General features: G+C 49.8%; 1 protein-coding gene across 1 annotated transcript in view; it reads left to right on the top strand.

Moving 5' to 3' along the window:
- The window catches only part of LOC134740941 (bridge-like lipid transfer protein family member 1), a 110,723-nt gene that overhangs the window by 36,210 nt on the left and 51,368 nt on the right, over positions 1 to 23,145 (top strand). Inside the window, exons 35-41 of the mRNA XM_063673598.1 lie at positions 14,803 to 14,902; positions 15,621 to 15,838; positions 16,019 to 16,144; positions 16,305 to 16,430; positions 16,611 to 16,736; positions 16,917 to 17,042; positions 17,211 to 17,348. Coding sequence (XP_063529668.1) covers positions 14,803 to 14,902; positions 15,621 to 15,838; positions 16,019 to 16,144; positions 16,305 to 16,430; positions 16,611 to 16,736; positions 16,917 to 17,042; positions 17,211 to 17,348 — 960 coding nt within the window. The remainder of the gene's footprint in view (positions 1 to 14,802; positions 14,903 to 15,620; positions 15,839 to 16,018; positions 16,145 to 16,304; positions 16,431 to 16,610; positions 16,737 to 16,916; positions 17,043 to 17,210; positions 17,349 to 23,145) is intronic.

The following is a 23,145-nucleotide window of genomic DNA, read 5'->3' as shown; positions in this document are numbered from 1 at the left end:
CGCTGAGGCTGTTCGCCCGCGCTCAGGTACTAATGTCGTGTGAACAGCGTGTCCAGCTGACAGCGACGACCCCGAGCAACTCGGCGGTGCGACTCGAGACGGGGGCGGTGGAGTTCGAGCTGTCCAACCGCGTCCAGAACGTGCAGCCGGCCGAACCGCACTCGCTGAGGCTGTTCGCCCGCGCTCAGGTACTAATGTCGTGTGAACAGCGTGTCCAGCTGACAGCGACGACCCCGAGCAACTCGGCGGTGCGACTCGAGACGGGGGCGGTGGAGTTCGAGCTGTCCAACCGCGTCCAGAACGTGCAGCCGGCCGAACCGCACTCGCTGAGGCTGTTCGCCCGCGCTCAGGTACTAATGTCGTGTGAACAGCGTGTCCAGCTGACAGCGACGACCCCGAGCAACTCGGCGGTGCGACTCGAGACGGGGGCGGTGGAGTTCGAGCTGTCCAACCGCGTCCAGAACGTGCAGCCGGCCGAACCGCACTCGCTGAGGCTGTTCGCCCGCGCTCAGGTACTAATGTCGTGTGAACAGCGTGTCCAGCTGACAGCGACGACCCCGAGCAACTCGGCGGTGCGACTCGAGACGGGGGCGGTGGAGTTCGAGCTGTCCAACCGCGTCCAGAACGTGCAGCCGGCCGAACCGCACTCGCTGAGGCTGTTCGCCCGCGCTCAGGTACTAATGTCGTGTGAACAGCGTGTCCAGCTGACAGCGACGACCCCGAGCAACTCGGCGGTGCGACTCGAGACGGGGGCGGTGGAGTTCGAGCTGTCCAACCGCGTCCAGAACGTGCAGCCGGCCGAACCGCACTCGCTGAGGCTGTTCGCCCGCGCTCAGGTACTAATGTCGTGTGAACAGCGTGTCCAGCTGACAGCGACGACCCCGAGCAACTCGGCGGTGCGACTCGAGACGGGGGCGGTGGAGTTCGAGCTGTCCAACCGCGTCCAGAACGTGCAGCCGGCCGAACCGCACTCGCTGAGGCTATTCGCCCGCGCTCAGGTACTAATGTCGTGTGAACAGCGTGTCCAGCTGACAGCGACGACCCCGAGCAACTCGGCGGTGCGACTCGAGACGGGGGCGGTGGAGTTCGAGCTGTCCAACCGCGTCCAGAACGTGCAGCCGGCCGAACCGCACTCGCTGAGGCTGTTCGCCCGCGCTCAGGTACTAATGTCGTGTGAACAGCGTGTCCAGCTGACAGCGACGACCCCGAGCAACTCGGCGGTGCGACTCGAGACGGGGGCGGTGGAGTTCGAGCTGTCCAACCGCGTCCAGAACGTGCAGCCGGCCGAACCGCACTCGCTGAGGCTGTTCGCCCGCGCTCAGGTACTAATGTCGTGTGAACAGCGTGTCCAGCTGACAGCGACGACCCCGAGCAACTCGGCGGTGCGACTCGAGACGGGGGCGGTGGAGTTCGAGCTGTCCAACCGCGTCCAGAACGTGCAGCCGGCCGAACCGCACTCGCTGAGGCTGTTCGCCCGCGCTCAGGTACTAATGTCGTGTGAACAGCGTGTCCAGCTGACAGCGACGACCCCGAGCAACTCGGCGGTGCGACTCGAGACGGGGGCGGTGGAGTTCGAGCTGTCCAACCGCGTCCAGAACGTGCAGCCGGCCGAACCGCACTCGCTGAGGCTGTTCGCCCGCGCTCAGGTACTAATGTCGTGTGAACAGCGTGTCCAGCTGACAGCGACGACCCCGAGCAACTCGGCGGTGCGACTCGAGACGGGGGCGGTGGAGTTCGAGCTGTCCAACCGCGTCCAGAACGTGCAGCCGGCCGAACCGCACTCGCTGAGGCTGTTCGCCCGCGCTCAGGTACTAATGTCGTGTGAACAGCGTGTCCAGCTGACAGCCACGACCCCGAGCAACTCGGCGGTGCGACTCGAGACGGGGGCGGTGGAGTTCGAGCTGTCCAACCGCGTCCAGAACGTGCAGCCGGCCGAACCGCACTCGCTGAGGCTGTTCGCCCGCGCTCAGGTACTAATGTCGTGTGAACAGCGTGTCCAGCTGACAGCGACGACCCCGAGCAACTCGGCGGTGCGACTCGAGACGGGGGCGGTGGAGTTCGAGCTGTCCAACCGCGTCCAGAACGTGCAGCCGGCCGAACCGCACTCGCTGAGGCTGTTCGCCCGCGCTCAGGTACTAATGTCGTGTGAACAGCGTGTCCAGCTGACAGCGACGACCCCGAGCAACTCGGCGGTGCGACTCGAGACGGGGGCGGTGGAGTTCGAGCTGTCCAACCGCGTCCAGAACGTGCAGCCGGCCGAACCGCACTCGCTGAGGCTGTTCGCCCGCGCTCAGGTACTAATGTCGTGTGAACAGCGTGTCCAGCTGACAGCGACGACCCCGAGCAACTCGGCGGTGCGACTCGAGACGGGGGCGGTGGAGTTCGAGCTGTCCAACCGCGTCCAGAACGTGCAGCCGGCCGAACCGCACTCGCTGAGGCTGTTCGCCCGCGCTCAGGTACTAATGTCGTGTGAACAGCGTGTCCAGCTGACAGCGACGACCCCGAGCAACTCGGCGGTGCGACTCGAGACGGGGGCGGTGGAGTTCGAGCTGTCCAACCGCGTCCAGAACGTGCAGCCGGCCGAACCGCACTCGCTGAGGCTGTTCGCCCGCGCTCAGGTACTAATGTCGTGTGAACAGCGTGTCCAGCTGACAGCGACGACCCCGAGCAACTCGGCGGTGCGACTCGAGACGGGGGCGGTGGAGTTCGAGCTGTCCAACCGCGTCCAGAACGTGCAGCCGGCCGAACCGCACTCGCTGAGGCTGTTCGCCCGCGCTCAGGTACTAATGTCGTGTGAACAGCGTGTCCAGCTGACAGCGACGACCCCGAGCAACTCGGCGGTGCGACTCGAGACGGGGGCGGTGGAGTTCGAGCTGTCCAACCGCGTCCAGAACGTGCAGCCGGCCGAACCGCACTCGCTGAGGCTGTTCGCCCGCGCTCAGGTACTAATGTCGTGTGAACAGCGTGTCCAGCTGACAGCGACGACCCCGAGCAACTCGGCGGTGCGACTCGAGACGGGGGCGGTGGAGTTCGAGCTGTCCAACCGCGTCCAGAACGTGCAGCCGGCCGAACCGCACTCGCTGAGGCTGTTCGCCCGCGCTCAGGTACTAATGTCGTGTGAACAGCGTGTCCAGCTGACAGCGACGACCCCGAGCAACTCGGCGGTGCGACTCGAGACGGGGGCGGTGGAGTTCGAGCTGTCCAACCGCGTCCAGAACGTGCAGCCGGCCGAACCGCACTCGCTGAGGCTGTTCGCCCGCGCTCAGGTACTAATGTCGTGTGAACAGCGTGTCCAGCTGACAGCGACGACCCCGAGCAACTCGGCGGTGCGACTCGAGACGGGGGCGGTGGAGTTCGAGCTGTCCAACCGCGTCCAGAACGTGCAGCCGGCCGAACCGCACTCGCTGAGGCTGTTCGCCCGCGCTCAGGTACTAATGTCGTGTGAACAGCGTGTCCAGCTGACAGCGACGACCCCGAGCAACTCGGCGGTGCGACTCGAGACGGGGGCGGTGGAGTTCGAGCTGTCCAACCGCGTCCAGAACGTGCAGCCGGCCGAACCGCACTCGCTGAGGCTGTTCGCCCGCGCTCAGGTACTAATGTCGTGTGAACAGCGTGTCCAGCTGACAGCGACGACCCCGAGCAACTCGGCGGTGCGACTCGAGACGGGGGCGGTGGAGTTCGAGCTGTCCAACCGCGTCCAGAACGTGCAGCCGGCCGAACCGCACTCGCTGAGGCTGTTCGCCCGCGCTCAGGTACTAATGTCGTGTGAACAGCGTGTCCAGCTGACAGCGACGACCCCGAGCAACTCGGCGGTGCGACTCGAGACGGGGGCGGTGGAGTTCGAGCTGTCCAACCGCGTCCAGAACGTGCAGCCGGCCGAACCGCACTCGCTGAGGCTGTTCGCCCCGCGCTCAGGTATGGTCCCATATCGTGGGTTATATATTATATAGCCTATAAACTATTGTAGTACTGTTGGGGGCTGGGGCATGTCCGTTTAGTGAAGCTAGCTTCCAACCTTAAGGTGGTTCGACTAGGTTACCCAAAGCTTAAACCCCGCTAGATGGCGTCACTTTCGCAAATTTTCAGGTTTTATTTTTTTGTGGAATAGTGTTGGTATCTGTATACTTAAAAGTATGTTTAGCGCACTCTTTACATAAATATTGAACTATTATAATAAACATTGAATACTTCATTAGTGTAAAAAACACTTTTAAAGTCGACAGAATGTTTCTGTCATGCTATTTCCTACTATTACTCACACATGTAAACAGTGTTTCCGTGATTGCTTGTAGTAGACAATTTCATGCAGTGTAAGTATGCTGCAATGGCGTTGCGGTATGTTCGTGGAAATACGTGCAAGAGGATTCGGGTTCGAGACTGGTACGTCAGGGGTAAAGGGCCATAATTATGTACTGTAAAACGTTGTACAATACACGTGCGAAAAGGTAATTCGCAACTCGTGTCGATTAAAACACTTCCTTCGGTCGTGTTTCAATTTATCGCCACTCGTTGCCAATTTCCTACTTTTCGCACTTGTATCGTAATGTACTAATAATAAAGTAGTAATTGTAAAATAAAATTAAAACTTTTTATATATATTTTTTTTTGATTCAAGTAGGTACAGTGAGTAACAACATTGCATGGCCTTCTAATTATAACTATTATAGAAAACGGGATATTTATCATGTTTATTTATATTATTTATTTCTCGATATTTTGGCCGGTCTTGCAAGACCAGTCGTTGTGGAGATCCCTGGGGAGGCCTATGTCCAGCAGTGGATGTCTTGTTGGTGTAGATGGATTCACACAACAAATGAAATAACATTTTTTCATATTTGTTATCCGTAGTTGTCCCTGTACCTGAAAGAAAAATAATATCATGATAGCACAAAATCTCTAATGTTATAGGAAGAAAGATGAAGCAACAATATGGATTCTAATAAAGTTATCATTTACTTACCTAGTAATAATTGTGTTTTTCATTCATAGACAAAATTCCATAATTTTCATCCCCAGGAAATGTTTTATTTTACTTTATTGCAGTGAGGATGTCCTGATTTTTTCTGGCTAATGAAGGAAAACATTTTATTTCCAAGAATGCCTCTTCATTTTGCACAATACCTAAAAAAACCTAGAGTTAGTGACACATTGACTATTCGGCAACCAAAACAGTAATAATTACATTATATAGGTATTGTTATTATCTTTAGCTAACCGGTCGGACGTCCGAGAGATCGCTCCGCAGCTTTTAATCATAAAATATATAAAATGTCGCTTACGAATATCGAAAGTGATGTGCAAAAAGTGCTTCAACATGTGTTTAAACTAGTGGATAAAGTAGACCAGTTGGAAATCGTTATTAGTGAGCAAAATGTGAAAATTTCTCAGCTTAGTCGCGAGCTAACAACAAAAATGGACGGTAATCAACCTACCCCCAAGTCTCAACCCAAAAAGCCAACGGTCACTCCGGCACTAGCGTGCCCGCGTCCCCCGCGGCAAGCGCGCGGCAACGCAATTGCGGCGCTAACTCGCGAGGCACAGAGTCGAAAGTTGACCTCTCCGGCGTCGGCCCTTACGCCCCCGACACCGGTTGCAGATGCAACCGACGCAAACTCACCTGCAAATACTAAGAACGAGATACCTACAGTACCTGGGTTAAATAACATAAATGTATTGCAAATGAATACTAAAATTCAGCACAAAACCACCCCTGAACCGGCCGTAAAAATCTCTCAAACATCGCCCATCATTTCTGATTTATTAGAAAATATTGACGACACTCAAACATGGCAAGATGTACGGCCACGAAAGAAAAACCGAAAAGTCATCCGCAGATCCGTTATCAAAGGAACCGGATCGGTTGATTCTGAATTGCAATCAATGGAGCGAGTAAGACGCATTCACGCATGTTTTTTTAAGGCCCAGACTACACCCGACGTCTTACTGAGATATATGAACAAGAAAAATAAATGCGACGACTACAAAGTGGAACAGCTTACACTAAAGCATAAATACTACGCCTCGTTTTCAATAACCCTACCTAACGACAAATACGACTATTTTATGGACCCGAATAGCTGGCCGGCAGGAGTCGAAGTCAGTGAGTGGTTTCGTGGCGGCACCCGGCGCGGCAGACCCGCGCCCGACACTGCCACCATTAGCCCGAGGGGCTAAACACAAGGAGACTGACAACAGTGGAGTCAAATCAATAAATGTAATCCACCAGAATATAAACCGTCTAGAAAATAAGACCTATAGATTGGAATGCGAACTCCAAATACGCGATCCTGCCGCTGACGTGGTTTGCCTGACGGAGCACTGGTTGCAGTCAAACCAGCTAAGTACAGTCAATATCCTTAACTACTCCCTTCGTGCTCAATACTCGAGACCCGCGCGTCGTGGCGGTGGTGCCTGTATTTACGCCAGGACCGACCTAATAACGATGGAGCGACCAGAAGTTGGAAACCTGTCAGTTGAGATGCACTTCGAAACCTGCGCCGTCGAGTGCATCGGCGCCGACCTCATTGTGGTGTGCATTTACAGACCTCCTAGCGGTGACGTACAATTATATTTTTCTAAGCTAACCGAATTATTAAATATGACAATCATGCAAAATTACAAGATCTTGTTAGTCGGTGATATTAACATAGATTTGTTGACAAAATGTAGCCAGACATGTAAAATGAATGATATAATCAAACAATATGGATTTAGACAATTAATTAATATGCCTACTAGAATAAGCACTTTATCTAGCACTTGTATCGATCACGCCTTTACTAATGTTCCGAAATCTGACATCCAAAGTGTATCTTGTATTGAGCTTAACTTGTCTGACCACGTAAGCATAAATGTCTCTGTAAATATTAAAAATAACTTGAATACAAGTAATCATGTATTAAAGCGAACCTTTTCAAATAGCAACATAAATAATTTTATTTTAAATATGGAACAATATAATTGGGTTGAAATTTATGATAAAAATATATGTCCTGGTGCTAAGATAGGTTTAGTTATGAACGTAATTAAGCATTATTTTGACATATGTTTCCCACTTAGAAAACAGTTGGTAAAAAACAATGTGAGTACCTGGGTTACCGAAACGGTTCGACAAATTCGTTACCGAATACACAAACTTAAGTTAGAAATATCTAAAGCGCCTAACGCTAGCGGGATACGCCCGACCCTTGAAAAAATGGAAGTACTGTATTGGTCCACGCTGAAAACTACTCGTTGTGAATATGTAAACAGTCGGATAGCTAGATCGAATGAAAACTTGTCTCGGTGCATATGGCGCATAATCGCCTCCGAAACATGCAAAAACTCAAATAAGAATAATAGTGCCATAAACGTATTTATTTCTAAATCAGCTGGTGAGAGCGATAACGCACGCGCCGCCGCTGCCGCCGACCGTCTAAACCGGTACTATACACAAACAAATGTAAACAAAACAAAGCCGTGTAATCGCTCTGCTCTTATCTATTTGTATAACTATTTACCAATGTATGTGCCTACATTCCAGTTTGAACCCTATACTCTAACTGAAATAGTTAATGCATTTAAAACAATTAAACGAAAAAAATCCCAAGATATAAATGACATGTCTACTTGCGTGCTGGATTATCTACCGCCGGTGGTCGTGTCATTATTCCTGCTATTATTCAATGAGTGCCTACTTAACGGAGTATACCCAGACATATTGAAACTTATAAAAGTACAACCCATATATAAGGGGAAGGGCGAAATGGAGCTCGAGAAATGTTTCCGACCAATATCTCTAATACCCATTATGTCTAAAGTGTTCGAGTATCTTATGAGTTCGTCACTTATGAGATACTTCATAGGAAATGGTTTATTAAATAAGCAACAGTATGCATATCAAGCGGGGCGGTCGACGACAGACGCGACGCGCGACGTCGTGGCGCGGACGCTGTCTCATCTCGACGCCGGGCGACAGGCCGCTGCTATTTTTTGCGATCTGTCGCGCGCCTTCGAGATGATCGACCATTCTCTGCTCCTTGAAAAATTATCTAGGTATGGTGTCGGAGGCCAGTTTCATGGCACCATACGCTCCTTTCTAAATAACCGTAAACAGAGTACATGCGTTATGAACTCTAAATCGAACTTAGAAAATGTTGGTAATATTGCTGTACCGCAGGGATCGACAATGGGAAATGTCCTATTTTTGATCCTGGTAAACGACATCTCATCGGCAAGTCCCGATTTGGAGTTCATAACGTATGCCGATGACACATGCATCCTGGTAAGTGCTGACAACCTTCAAATTTTGAATTCTAGGGTCCAAATTGCTATGCAACGAATATCTCAATGGTTTGCTGCAAACGGAATGCTATTAAATTTAGAAAAAACCAATATTTTATATTTCCAGCTTAGACATAACATCAACAACAAATTAGTTATAAAGCTAAATGACATCGAGGTACCACAAGTTAAAGAGGTAAGTTACCTAGGCTTCATCCTGGATTCCGGTCTCACGTGGTCCCCTCACATCGACCGTATGTGCGACAAACTGTCTTCCGCTTGCTATGCGCTTTCAAGAATAGCACCGACCTTGACACATGAAAATGTGATAAAAGCGTACTACGGATTGTAATGGCGCGCACAGCCGCGCATTACAACACCACGCCGCCGCCACGTGACAGACAGCGGAGCTACCTATCGAGCCGCGGCCACCGATCGAGTGCCAGCCCACTCGCCCCACCCGTCGCGCGCCGGGCCGAGCGTATAAAAGCGGCGCGCGCCCATACAACAGCGTCAGTTGGGCTCACCGCCTTCTGCAGTGAGGACAGCTGATCTCCCGGTCGAGCCGGCGTGTTTTCAGACGCGTAGGCACCCGGTTCCCCTCCGACCCTTCCTGCTTCCCGTAGCCCAGTCAGAGCCGGCGTGTTTTCAGACGCGTAGGCACCTGGATTACGTAACCCATCCTACCCTGTATCTTGGTCCGAGCCGGCGTGTTTTAGACGCGTAGGCACCCTTGATACTCCCTATCGCCCTGGTCAGAGCCGGTGTGTTTTAGACGCGTAGGCACCCTAGGCGCTCCCCCCACGATTCGCATATCCTTCCCGTCTCGCCATCCCCTTCACTCTTAGGGGATACCGTTCCCAAATCCGCGAGTAGCTTAGGGTCCGCGCCGTACCGTTACAATAATTAGAAGCCACCCCGCGTCGTACCTAGTTTAGGATACCTAGACTTAAGGAATCTTAATTTATAATAAACCGGCATAAAAGCCCGCCGATTTGTATTACAACATTAAAACTGTGTTTCCTTATCTCACTCTGCACCCTCTCTCTCCTCTGAGCTAAATCGGAAACCCTTGCTCCCGTCTGGAACAAGGGAGGTGTATGAGGCCGCGCCCGCCCCGGCGAACGTGACCCCATCACATCTGGCGCCCAACGAAAAAACTCACGTAGGAGTCCATACGGTATCCTGGAAGGAACCAATGCTCGAGAGAGGACAGAATAAAGAGAGAGAATAAATAAATAAATAAATATTTAACATATACCGCCCCGTGTACTAATATATTCCATACAGCCGCTACACGTAGCATCACCGCACCGAGGCAACGGGGACTGTCGCATCCCGCCCACCCGTAGAGTACACCTAGCCCGCACAGAGGTACACCAGGAGCCCCCACGCTCCATCCAAGTAATAAAGTAAAAAAAAAAAAAAACCCCGCACGGACAACCGTGCACCGTACAACCGCTGCTTACCGGTAGGTATTAGAAATGCCTACAAGTTGGATATACCGACTGAAAAAACCCGAATTAGTACAAGAAGCCACAAAACGTGGCGTACCGACCGAAGACTTAACCGTAGAGGAGATACGTAAGGGCTTGGTGGAGATCCTGAAAGAGGAAGAAGCGGGAGAAATGGCGGAAAACAATGCAAAGGTAATAACAAAATTAATAAAAGAATGGAACCTCTCATTTGAGACCACAGACGACGCCGTCGAGTTCATAGAAAGGTTGGAAGAACTCATCAAGGCGAGCAAGATTAAGAAGGAAGATATATTAGCAGCATTACCACGCATCTTAAAAGGTAGGGCACTGCTCTGGTACAGAAATTACGTAGACTCGTGGACCAATTGGAATCAATTCCTGCAAACATTTAAGCTGTACTACTACCCGGCCAATTATGAAGAGGATCTCATAGCCAGAATTGTCACTAGAAAGCAAGGAGACCAGGAGAGGTTTACCGACTACGTCACAGACATTCTGACGCTGATGCGCAGGTACGGAAGTCTCGACGAAGCAGCGAAGCTACACCGCATTCACGAGAATATGTTACATAGCTACAAGCTATACATCAAAAGGCAAGACTATAAGACCTTACCAGAACTATTGAAATTAGGAACCGAGTATGAAAATATAAGGACACCCACGTACGGTGCAACGACGTCGTCAGGAGCGTGGCGAGACGCCAGCGACGACAGCAAATGGAGGGAGGACAAACAAGCAAGCAGCGAACAAACGACCCAAGGTAGGGACGACCGACGCCACAAAAACCAGAAACCGAAACCCGAACCGAGAGAGAGTACGAGCCACACAGTGCATCCGAAGTACGACCCCAAGACCAGCTGCTGGTCCTGTGGGAAACCGGGACATAACGCAGACGCCTGCAGAGGCAGGCGCCAAGTATTTTGTAGCCAGTGTGGAAAACTGGGAGTGTTAAGCAGGACATGCTGCAAGAAACCAACCTGGATAGGGTAGGAAAAGCTAGGAGCAGCCGATAGCCCACAGGCGAGCGACAACCGCATATACACCGATTTGCACATAATGGGAAGAAGATACCGAGGCGTAATAGACACAGGATCCACCAACTCGTACATCAACCAGCAAGTATATAATGAATGTAAGAACATCGCGTACCAGAATAAGGTAAAAACAAGAGAAGTAATACTAGCGAATGGGACCAGGACACAAACCCACAACAACCTGTTGGTCGATATAGAAGTCAAAGAGGTAAAAATCAGACACTGGCTGAGGGTGCTGCCGTCAGCGACGGACATTATAATAGGAATGGACGTCCTGAAACGACTTGGAATGTCAATAAAATGGCCAGGAGAGAGCCAAGACGAAGAAGACCCCGATGAAAAGAATATCCAGAGAAAAAATAAGGAAAACGGAGAAGACAAGGAAAAAGTAGACACTCCAGAAGAAAACCAGGATAGCACAACCGCCGAATCCAGTCAACAGCAGCCAACCACACCGCTCACAAAGGTACAACATAGAATAAAATTAAAGCACACAGAACCTATAAAACAAAGTAATCCACGAAATCCGAAACAGAAAAAAATAACCGACAAGCATGTGAGCGACATGCTTCAACAGGGCGTGATCGAGAGGTCACACAGCCCACATAGTTTCCCCGTGGTACCAGTAGAAAAACCGTCAGGTCAGTACCGATTCCGTGCATATTGCCGTGAGGTTATCCATATAACCGAAGAAGATGCGTACCCGCTACCACAGGTAGATTTCGGTAAGATTGACCAGATATCAGAAAAAGGTAAATACACCGAAAACCGAGTCACGCGCCGACAAGCAAAAGCGAACCTTACACAACACACACAGAGTCCAGCGACAAAATACAACCGGAAGAAGAAAATTCGAAAAACACAAACCACGCAGCGCGGACACGAACCGACTTCAGAAATGGAACATGGGATCCTTAAACGTAAATTTAATAAAAGAAAAATAGATATCGGAGGGATAACAAAAAGTAAGTTACAGATCGCCAGCCCCCTGGCACCGGCACCGTCCTCGAGACCAGACACGGAGGGCGGAAACAAGAAAAGGACGCGCAGGGCGGGCAGAAAGAGAAACGGCGGCCAACAACACGGCCATACGAGGAGGCCGCGAACGCGGCAGGCGCACCCGCCCTACGAATGTCACCGGAAAGGAAAAAGGGGGGAAACAAGAATAAATAAATAGTAAAGTTAATAGGGTAGTGAAATAATATAAAAATATAATAGTGATTCCATTCAAGTACCCTAATAAAAAATAACCGTAATATAGTGTAGTATCAAAAAAAAAACCCGTTAATAGATTAAAGTACCAAAAAAAAAAGCATTAAAAAAAATGTAAAAAAAAAAACCGTATTGTTTACATAAAATATAGTTATTAAAGAAAGAATAAGTGTAATCAAAAATGGGACCAGTTAAACCGCAATAGATACTTAAAATAAGCATAAATAAACAAACGACGTGGGGTCAAACAGAGAACGTAAGCTCTAAATAAATAAACGTGTTGCAAATAGGAAGACGAATACTTAGAATAAATACAAAAATGAGAGATAAACATTTAGCATCCAGTAAAAAAAAAAAAAAACAAATAAAAAAAAAAAAAAAAAAAGGTAACGCCTTTCAGCCAGCACATTCTAACGGTGATTTTTCCCCATAGGTAAAAATCTCCAGACGGGTGACGGGACTGTAATGGCGCGCACAGCCGCGCATTACAACACCACGCCGCCGCCACGTGACAGACAGCGGAGCTACCTATCGAGCCGCGGCCACCGATCGAGTGCCAGCCCACTCGCCCCACCCGTCGCGCGCCGGGCCGAGCGTATAAAAGCGGCGCGCGCCCATACAACAGCGTCAGTTGGGCTCACCGCCTTCTGCAGTGAGGACAGCTGATCTCCCGGTCGAGCCGGCGTGTTTTCAGACGCGTAGGCACCCGGTTCCCCTCCGACCCTTCCTGCTTCCCGTAGCCCAGTCAGAGCCGGCGTGTTTTCAGACGCGTAGGCACCTGGATTACGTAACCCATCCTACCCTGTATCTTGGTCCGAGCCGGCGTGTTTTAGACGCGTAGGCACCCTTGATACTCCCTATCGCCCTGGTCAGAGCCGGTGTGTTTTAGACGCGTAGGCACCCTAGGCGCTCCCCCCACGATTCGCATATCCTTCCCGTCTCGCCATCCCCTTCACTCTTAGGGGATACCGTTCCCAAATCCGCGAGTAGCTTAGGGTCCGCGCCGTACCGTTACAATAATTAGAAGCCACCCCGCGTCGTACCTAGTTTAGGATACCTAGACTTAAGGAATCTTAATTTATAATAAACCGGCATAAAAGCCCGCCGATTTGTATTACAACATTAAAACTGTGTTTCCTTATCTCACTCTGCACCCTCTCTCTCCTCTGAGCTAAATCGGAAACCCTTGCTCCCGTCTGGAACAAGGGAGGTGTATGAGGCCGCGCCCGCCCCGGCGAACGTGACCCCATCACAGGATATTTTCATTCTGTTCTTATTATGGGTGCTGACCTGTGGGCGACGGCGGCTGACCGCGAAAGGCCTTTCAAATTACAAAAACGTGCTGTTCGTATCATTAGCGGAAAGCCATATGATCATCCCGCAAAAAGTTTATTTAAACACCATAAGATTCTCACTCTTCCGAGTGTTTACATATTAACCGCATGTAAGTACGTTAGGGCAAACGTGGATCAATACGCTACCCATTCCCTGGCCCGTAGAAGTAACCGGCTAATCGTCCCGCGGTGCAGGCTTGCAAAGGCCCGAAAGTCACTTGGGATCTTAGGCCTAAAATTGTATAACTTGCTACCTGAGGAAATAAAATTAGCTAAAACGGATAAAAAGTTTGACCGAAATCTTAAAACAATGTTAACTGACTTAGCATGCTACAGCGTCGACGAATTTGTTGAAACGTGTACTAACCCTAAGTAATTTATCTCCTAATTAATATGTATAAGCAAATTTATACCTTATAAATTAAAATGACGACTTGTTACGCCATATGCGACCCTATTGTCTACTGTTTACGAACCTGCTTTGCTCAAAATATGTTTTATTTAATAATTATTAAGTTTAAGTGACATAAATACTCACTCTAGAAATGTTGTACCTACTATGTACCTACCTATTTTACCGACCTGTAAAACATTAACTTTTACCAATAAATGTCTTGTATCTTGTATCTTGTATCTTGTTCACTGCTTATATCTACCATTACGGAAGAAGTGAGAATTATTTTCTAAAAAGATCGGCACGAGAAAATTACAATGTACAATGAAGGAATGAAACTGTACCTACCTTACGAAACTTCACCATCATGAATTCCGCTTCAATTGAGTCTGAATTTTTCTGGATTTTCGCGGACCAGAACACCGATGATTTTTGTAACTTGATTTAGACGTTGCTACATATATTATTATACTCTTTGCGTTGCTATCATTTTCAATTTATACAAACAAATTGATGTCACAATAAACATGACCCTATGTGTCAGTGTCAACACTGTCAAATAAAAATGCACTAAACATGACGGCACTGCAAATCCTGCCAGGTCGGCCAGGCAACGTCGCCAACGTCATAGAGTGGCAACGCCGCACGCAACGTATTTGTACACGACATTTGTGACACACACATACGTAAAATTGATGAAAAAATTACGTTGATTTATGTATGATTTCTGTATGAAACAAAGTTTTTCTATTAATTTAGCGCAAACGAATATTCGAAAGTAGATAAATGAGCAAATATTTGTGTAGTAATAGTGTGTAGTGCCTTAATTAAAGCAGATTGAATTTTGTATGAAAATCGAACCACCTTAATGAATAGAAGATACTACCATCTTGTCGCCGGCACCGCAATGGCAACGCCTCTGGTGTTGCTTGCGGGGGTCCAATGTCCATGGGCGACGGTAATTACTTGCCATCAGCGGATTCGTCTGCTTGTTTGCCTCCTATATCATAAAAAAAATCGATTTATGCCAAAAGTTGGTTGACGTGCGCGGTCCCTATAATACTAATTCTAGATCGTTTACTTCCCAGGTGGATCTGAACTTGAGTTTAGGGCAGCTGATCCGCAACGCCATGTTCGAGGAGGCCGAGCCGGAGTTCCAGCAATACGCCTTCTTCAACACCAGAATAGGTGCGCTCCAACACATTCAATATCCGTTGAAAACGCACACAACAGTGTATTTAAATCTATTCATGGTCAAATCAGCTATTAAAATGACACTTGTTCCGAAATCAAAAATAATAGATTATTAAATAATGCATTTTGTGTCGTTTCTACTTCATTTAGGTGGGGACAGATGGCGATGCATCATTAACGTATATGTTTGTTGAGGATGAATTATTTTGAATTAAGTATATTTTGAGTATGACTCGGTGAAAACCATTTGAACCTGAAAAGGTGATAGGTGTTATTTTAAAGTTGGTTTGTCGACAATATTACATGTTGCTGTTGTAACACAGAATCTTGGCACTTGAAATACAACAGGCACTGAAACTGAACTGCTTTATAAACGAGCACTAATGAGCACTGTTTTACTGGCACAAAATCTTGAAAAAACGACAAAAATAAAGTCATAGTTTTTGAATTTCAGAATTTGCCGAGGCATCTCAAGACTGTCAAGGTTTAAATATTTATCATATTTATTTATTTCCAACTTACTTCCACAAACCTCGTTTATCTAACTTATTTAGTGTATGGTGCGATTTCAAGCACCAAAATGTAAAATTATTTTTTAGTAATCAAACTTGGAAGTCTGTTGTCATATCATATATAAATACCTACATATATACATTACCTCCGTATTTTGGAAACGTACGTTCTAAAAATATAAATGTGTTTGTATGTTTAGCCATGCGCAACGCATTTCAAGAGGAGATGGTGAGCGGCGTGGACAAGGAGGTGGTGTTGATCACGCTGAAGCGACCGCTCATATACATACAGCCCGTGGCCGTGGACCGAGCCATCCTCGTGTGGCTCAACTACAAGAATGCTTACGAGTACTGGAACGAGAAACGACTCAACCTCAACAAGGAGGTGCTTACTGCGACTCAACAGGTGTTCGAGAAGGTTAGTCTAATGTAGTGTTACATACAGCCCGTGGCCGTGGACCGAGCCATCCTCGTGTGGCTCAACTACAAGAATGCTTACGAGTACTGGAACGAGAAACGACTCAACCTCAACAAGGAGGTGCTGACTGCGACTCAACAGGTGTTCGAGAAGGTTAGTCTAATGTAGTGTAACATACAGCCCGTGGCCGTGGACCGAGCCATCCTCGTGTGGCTCAACTACAAGAATGCTTACGAGTACTGGAACGAGAAACGACTCAACCTCAACAAGGAGGTGCTTACTGCGACTCAACAGGTGTTCGAGAAGGTTAGTGTTACATACAGCCCGTGGCCGTGGACCGAGCCATCTGCGTGTGGCTCAACTACAAGAATGCTTACGAGTACTGGAACGAGAAACGACTCAACCTCAACAAGGAGGTGCTTACTGCGACTCAACAGGTGTTCGAGAAGGTTAGTGTTACATACAGCCCGTGGCCGTGGACCGAGCCATCCTCGTGTGGCTCAACTACAAGAATGCTTACGAGTACTGGAACGAGAAACGACTCAACCTCAACAAGGAGGTGCTGACTGCAACTCAACAGGTGTTCGAGAAGGTTAGTCTAATGTAGTGTTACATACAGCCCGTGGCCGTGGACCGAGCCATCCTCGTGTGGCTCAACTACAAGAATGCTTACGAGTACTGGAACGAGAAACGACTCAACCTCAACAAGGAGGTGCTGACTGCAACTCAACAGGTGTTCGAGAAGGTTAGTCTAATGTAGTGTTACATACAGCCCGTGGCCGTGGACCGAGCCATCCTCGTGTGGCTCAACTACAAGAATGCTTACGAGTACTGGAACGAGAAACGACTCAACCTCAACAAGGAGGTGCTGACTGCAACTCAACAGGTGTTCGAGAAGGTTAGTCTAATGTAGTGTTACATACAGCCCGTGGCCGTGGACCGAGCCATCCTCGTGTGGCTCAACTACAAGAATGCTTACGAGTACTGGAACGAGAAACGACTCAACCTCAACAAGGAGGTGCTGACTGCAACTCAACAGGTGTTCGAGAAGGTTAGTCTAATGTAGTGTTACATACAGCCCGTGGCCGTGGACCGAGCCATCCTCGTGTGGCTCAACTACAAGAATGCTTACGAGTACTGGAACGAGAAACGACTCAACCTCAACAAGGAGGTGCTGACTGCAACTCAACAGGTGTTCGAGAAGGTTAGTCTAATGTAGTGTTACATACAGCCCGTGGCCGTGGACCGAGCCATCCTCGTGTGGCTCAACTACAAGAATGCTTACGAGTACTGGAACGAGAAACGACTCAACCTCAACAAGGAGGTGCTTACTGCGACTCAACAGGTGTTCGAGAAGGTTAGTCTAATGTAGTGTTACATACAGCCCGTGGCCGTGGACCGAGCCATCCTCGTGTGGCTCAACTACAAGAATGCTTACGAGTACTGGAACGAGAAACGACTCAACCTCAACAAGGAGGTGCTTACTGCGACTCAACAGGTGTTCGAGAAGGTTAGTCTAATGTAGTGTTACATACAGCCCCAAGCATTTCTAGAAGCATTTCCGGGTCCGGGTCTGGGTCCGGATCAGAGTTAGGGTCCGTGTCCCCCTTGGACACCCCCCAGACCCCCCTTGTATTGTATTGTATTGTAGTTTGGGCGATTTTCCGCAACTCGACGACTGGCGCCTATTTTGCGTGACATGGGGGTGGGCTAGTCCTGCCAGCCCAGCTCCTCGAGGAAACCTATCAAACCTTTGATGTTGAGTAGGACCTCGGGGAGGTCTCTCGGGGATCCGAAATGTTTTGCCCTGTATGGGGCCACTCCGCTGCACTCCAGCACCACGTGAGAGGCTGTTTCTTCTGTCTCCATGCATCCTCTGCATAGGGGACTGTCTGTGACACCTGTTATAAAAAGATGTTTGTTAAATAGTCCATGACCTGTTATGACACTGGTCACCATGCTCAGTCGGGTCTTTCCTAATTGAAGGAGCACCCTTGTGAGCTTTCCGCTGATGCCAGGCATGGCTTGTTTGGCCTGTCTGCATCCAGTCTGGTTTAGCCAATGTTCTGTGTGTAGTTTCCCTGTACGTGCCAGCAGCATTGAGCGTACCTTGCTAAACGGTATCGGGAGGATCGGTTCTGGGCCAATCGCTCCCGCACTCGATCCTTGCCTGGCAAGCTCGTCCGCAGCATCGTTACCCCGGGATCCGCTGTGTCCTTTGATCCATTGTAGGGTGATCTTATTGTTATGACATACCTCCATTAGTCGTTCGTGGCATTCGTGTATAAGTTTGGATGTGACTATATGGCGTTTTAGAGCCATCAAGACTGCTCTACTGTCGGAGAGTATGCGGATGGAGGATCCTACTACCTTCCTTGCAGTGATGGCAGCCGCCGCGTTTATGATGCCCATGCACTCAGCCTGGAATACCGAGTTATGGGCTCCTAGCGGAGTGGTAATTGACATGTTCAGGTCTTCTGAGAAGGTTCCAGAGCCCGATCCGCTGTCTGTTTTAGACCCATCAGTGAAGATTCTGAGCTCCCGAGGATTGAGTCCTTCGTAATTGTCGTCCTCGTATAACTGTATTTTGTACCTTTTGTCGAAGATAGCTTGTTTATGAATCCGATCCGTGCCCGAATTGAACACTGGAAATTCGTCATATACCTTAGCCAGGCAAGTTGTGTGAAGAGCTCCTATGATGTTGGACCATATATTAAGGGCTCGCAGCCTTACCGCTGGCCTCTTGTTGTATGTGTAGGTGCAGCGGTGGAAGGCTTAACATGACCTCCATGGCTGCAGTCGGTGTGGACCTCGTACAGCCAGTGGTGGCCGCGCATGCGAGCCTTTGGAGTCTTTGTAGCTTGTCTCGTACGTTGCCTAGGTTTGTTCTTGGCCACCAAACCAGAGCACCGTAACAGAGTAAGGGGCGGATTATTGTCTTATAGAGCCAGAGAGTAATTTTTGGGTTGAGTCCCCACCTCTTACCAATCATCCTTCTGCATTGCCAGAAGACAACTCCCGCCTTGTCTATACGTTTGTTGATGTGATTGTTCCAGTTGAGTTTACTGTCGAGAGTTAGCCCTAAGTACTTAACTTCATCGGTCAGCTGTAGCTCGGTTTGGAAAAGTGTTGGTCTGGTAAAGTTGCCAAGCGCTCTTTTATTGGTGAACATTACCATTTCTGTTTTGGTGGGGTTGACTGATAGGTCGAATTCTCTACACCAGCGTTCTACAATCCGAAGAGCAGCCTGGGTGAGATCGCAGACTGTACTGGCAAATTTACCTGATATTAATATTGCTAGATCATCAGCGTAGCCTATTGTGTAGAAGTGTTCCTCGTTCAGTTTGGTTATAAGGTTGTTGACTACTAGGTTCCACAGCAGAGGTGACAGGACTCCCCCTTGAGGGCATCCTCGCACCGCCGCCACGGCCTGCGGTTCACCTGCATACCTTATAGTTCTTTTGTTTAGCATGTTCATAATCCACTTTGTTAGTCCGGGTTCCGCGCCGTGGCTATCCAAGGCATTCCCTATGCTGGTAAAGTGGGTCTTGTCGAAAGCGCCCTCGATGTCAATGAAGGTGCCAAGGCACAGTTCTTTGGCATGGATGGCTCTTTCAATGCGGCTGACGACCATGTGTAGTGCCGATTCTGTGGATTTACCTGAGCTGTACGCGTGCTGGTTGTTGTGCATCGGTGTGTTCTTTAGCGTTCGATCCCTCAAATCCATGTCGCACAGTTTTTCCAGTGTTTTCAGCAAGAATGATGTGAGACTGATGGGGAAGGATTTAGCCGCCGTGTAGTCTTTCTTACCTGGTTTTGGTATGAATATCACGTTCACATCCCTCCATCTCCTGGGCACGTACCCCCAGGCTAGGCATGCTGCCATGATGTTGGTCAGGGTTTCCTGGATGAGCTCTAGACCCCACTGTAGGAGAGCAGGGAAGATCCCATCCGGACCAGCCGCCTTGAAGGTATGGAAACTGTTTATAGCCCACCTGAGTTTCTCAGCGGTGACGACTCTGTGCGCCATTTGCCAGTTGTTGTCTGCTGTACTGTATACCTCATCCTGCTGATCTTCATCGGCGAGACTTACGCATCCTGGAAAGTGAGTTTCCAGGAGAAGGCGTTGGGTCTCTGCAGGGGAAGATGTGTACGTGCCATCGGGTTTCCGGAGTGAGCCCAATTGTGATGTGGTCTTGTACGCTAATGTTTTCCTTACACGGTTGGCGTGGTCTAGTGTTTCGATGCTGCTGCAGAAGTTCCTTCATGATAAGGATCTCCAGTACCGCAGTCTTTTTTTGTAATTGGCCTTGGCTTCATAGTAGTTGTCCCAGTCTACCTCGGCCGTTGTGTTCATGGCCCTGTTGAAGAGTCTCCTGGTTTTCCGTCGGAGTCTCTCCAGTTCTGGACCCCACCACTTGTGTCCCGTTATGGCAGTCCTTGCCGGTGGTTTTAAGGGACACGCCTTGTGGTAGCTGTCTACGAGGGCATCGGTTAAGATGTTTACCTGCTGTTCTATTTCAGTCGGTTCCCGGAAGTCGTCCCTCGGAGGAAGCAGGTCGAGGCTTTCACCTAGGACATCCCTGAAGGTGGCTCGGTCCGTTTTCCTGGGATTCCTTCGGGCGGTTGGTGTGTCACAAGATGCTAGTAGATTGAAGCGAATCCATCTATGGTCTGAGCAAGAGGCCTCCTGGGAGACGTGCCATCCCATGACTAGTTCACTGACCTCCTCCGAAGCCAGAGTCAGGTCAATAATCGTCCTGCATCGTCTGTTTACGAATGTTGGTTCGGCACCTACATTTAAAATGTTTAGATTAGTAGTCACAAGATATTCAACAAGTGTCTTACCTCTGTTGTTACTGGTCTCCATTCCCCACAGCGGGTGGTGTGCGTTGGAGTCGGCCCCGATGATTAATGCGAGGCCCACTCTCTCGCAGTGGCTGACCAGTCGTTGTAGTTCGGCGGGCGGCGGCTCGTCCTCTCCGGGCATGTACGCCGAGGCGAGGACTAGGTCGCGACAGCCTGTTGGCAGTGGAACTTGTAGTTTAATCGCACACAGGTCTCTGGAACAGAACTCAGTGAGCGGTTGTGCAATGATATTGTTAGTGGTTAGGATACAAGCCCTAGGGACGGCGTGTACCGTGGAGTAAATGAGCTTACCTTTCGTGTCGGAGAGCCCGCGTATGTGACCGTTGCCCACCCATGGTTCTTGTAGGAGGGCAACGGCTGTTTGCAAACCTACCAGGCAGCGTCTCAGTTTCAACATGTCGGCCAGCCCCGTCTCTATCCAAGCCGACAGGTACTCACCGTCGGATGATGTCCCGGCTGGTTCATCACCAGTGCCAAGGAGTTCATCCTCCGAGGGTTCGGCTGTCGTTGGCTTGGGCATCGATGGGGGGGCAACTTCCTCTCCGGAGGCAGATTTACTCTGACCGGGGGTGCCCGGGGCCTGTCGACTAGGGACCTGTGCTCCCGTTACCCTTAGGGTGGAGTCCTGCAGGGTGGGAGGCTGGTCCAGGTATTTGCCTCCGGGACCCCTGAACCTGAGGTAGACATTACCCACTCCACAGTTCAGGGGTCTCCCCCTCTCCATAAAGGCGGGGACGAGGTCTTCGGGGATTGTGAAGGCGACAAACCACCCCTGGTCTTGCCGCAGTATCTCAATGATGGACCAAGTGCCGACCTTGGCCCATTCATTCTGGTACTTCAGTCCGTCAGCTGCCTGACGGACGTCTTCCCAGGACGAGTTGTTTATATTGGGTATAAGGAGCCCGCACTTAACTCTCCTTGCCATCTCCGACTGGCGAACTGCCGTTAGGGAGATGTCTGGCAAGGTTAGGGACTGGATGCATCGCTGAGACCAGGCGGCCGAGTATTCGTCCTCTGCGAAGACCCTCAGCTGCCCCTCAGCGAAAACCGGTTTACCCTTGAATTTAGGTGGCCGGGCTCCCACGATGTTCTTCCTCGCCTCCACCACGATTGGTTGGTGCAACCCGCGGAGAATGGCGTGGGATGTTTCAGCGGAGATCTTACCCGACTTTGCGTCCGTGATGACGATCGTCAGGTCAGATGCCGCTGCTTGTGCGTACGACGCTTTCGGTTGGCTGGGGCTCACTAGTCGCTGCTTTTTGTTATCTCCTTGCAGGGAGAAGGACTCTTCTCGCGTTCTTTTAGCAGCGGCTCGTGCGAACTTGCCTGGCCGTCGTTTGGGTGGAACTGCAGGCGGAACAGCAGGGCTACTGGCCGACCTTCCTGCCTTAGGGGGTAGGATGGAACCTTTCCCCTTCGGCGGAGGCTTGCCAGCAGCATCCTGCTTGTTCGGCGCCGGTTCGGGTGCCGGCTTCTGAGAAGCCCGTGCTCCCTCCTCGGTTGCAGGGTTGTGTGTCTGTGTGTGTGTGTGTGTCTGTGTGGTGCCCAGCTGCTGATCTCGTGCTAGCCGAGCCGCGCGCCTCTGGTTCTTATTTTTCTTCTTCTTCTTAGCCACCCCACCTTGACGTTGAACAGGGGGGGGGTGGGTTGGAAGAGGAAGAATTCCCGGCTCTGGCTAGGTGAGGCTTCCCACTAGTGGGTCGCTTCTTGGGCCTGCGGTCCACTACCTGCCAGTCCAGGAATGTGTTTGGGCCAGTCTGCTCCCCAGATGAACTAGGTTGCTGACCAGCCGGGTGGTTTGCTTGACGCACTGTCTCTGGGACAGCTTGTCTCGCATGTGTGGCTTGACAGCCGGGTCCAAGTTTGGAAGTTTGGGTCAGAGTTCGGTCTGGGTCCGGGTCCGAGTTGGGGTCCATGTTCAGACCCGGGTCCGGGTCCGAGTCCGGGTCCAAGTTTAGGTCTGGGTCCATGAGGAAGATAACAAATCGCCAAACGTGAACTATGTGTCATTGAAGAGTTCCATTCTGATCATTATCAGCAGTTTCCACTTCATCAAATGTCACTTTTTTCAATGTAAATGCTGGATTTGTTGATGAAAATACAAAAATCACTATATGTATGCCTTTCACATTTGAGGAGTTCCCTCGGTTCCTCGTGGGTCTCATCATCAGAACTCGAGCTTGACAAAAATATGTTTTAAAAACTTAAGTTGCTTAACAAACATAAAGAAGAGGACAAATCGCCAAACGTGAACTATGCGTCATTAAAGAGTTCCATTCTGATCATCATCAGCAGTTCCACTTCATCAAATGTCACTTTTTAAAATGGAAGTGCTGGTTTTGTTTATAAAAATACAAAAATCACTATATATATGCCTTTCACATTTGAGGAGTTCCCTCGATTCCTCATGGATCCCATCATCAGAACTCGAGCTTGAC

Source organism: Cydia strobilella, chromosome 4 (genome assembly GCF_947568885.1).
Source record: "Cydia strobilella chromosome 4, ilCydStro3.1, whole genome shotgun sequence".
Lineage (NCBI taxonomy): Eukaryota > Metazoa > Arthropoda > Insecta > Lepidoptera > Tortricidae > Cydia > Cydia strobilella.
This window is presented reverse-complemented; position numbering and strand designations above follow the sequence as displayed.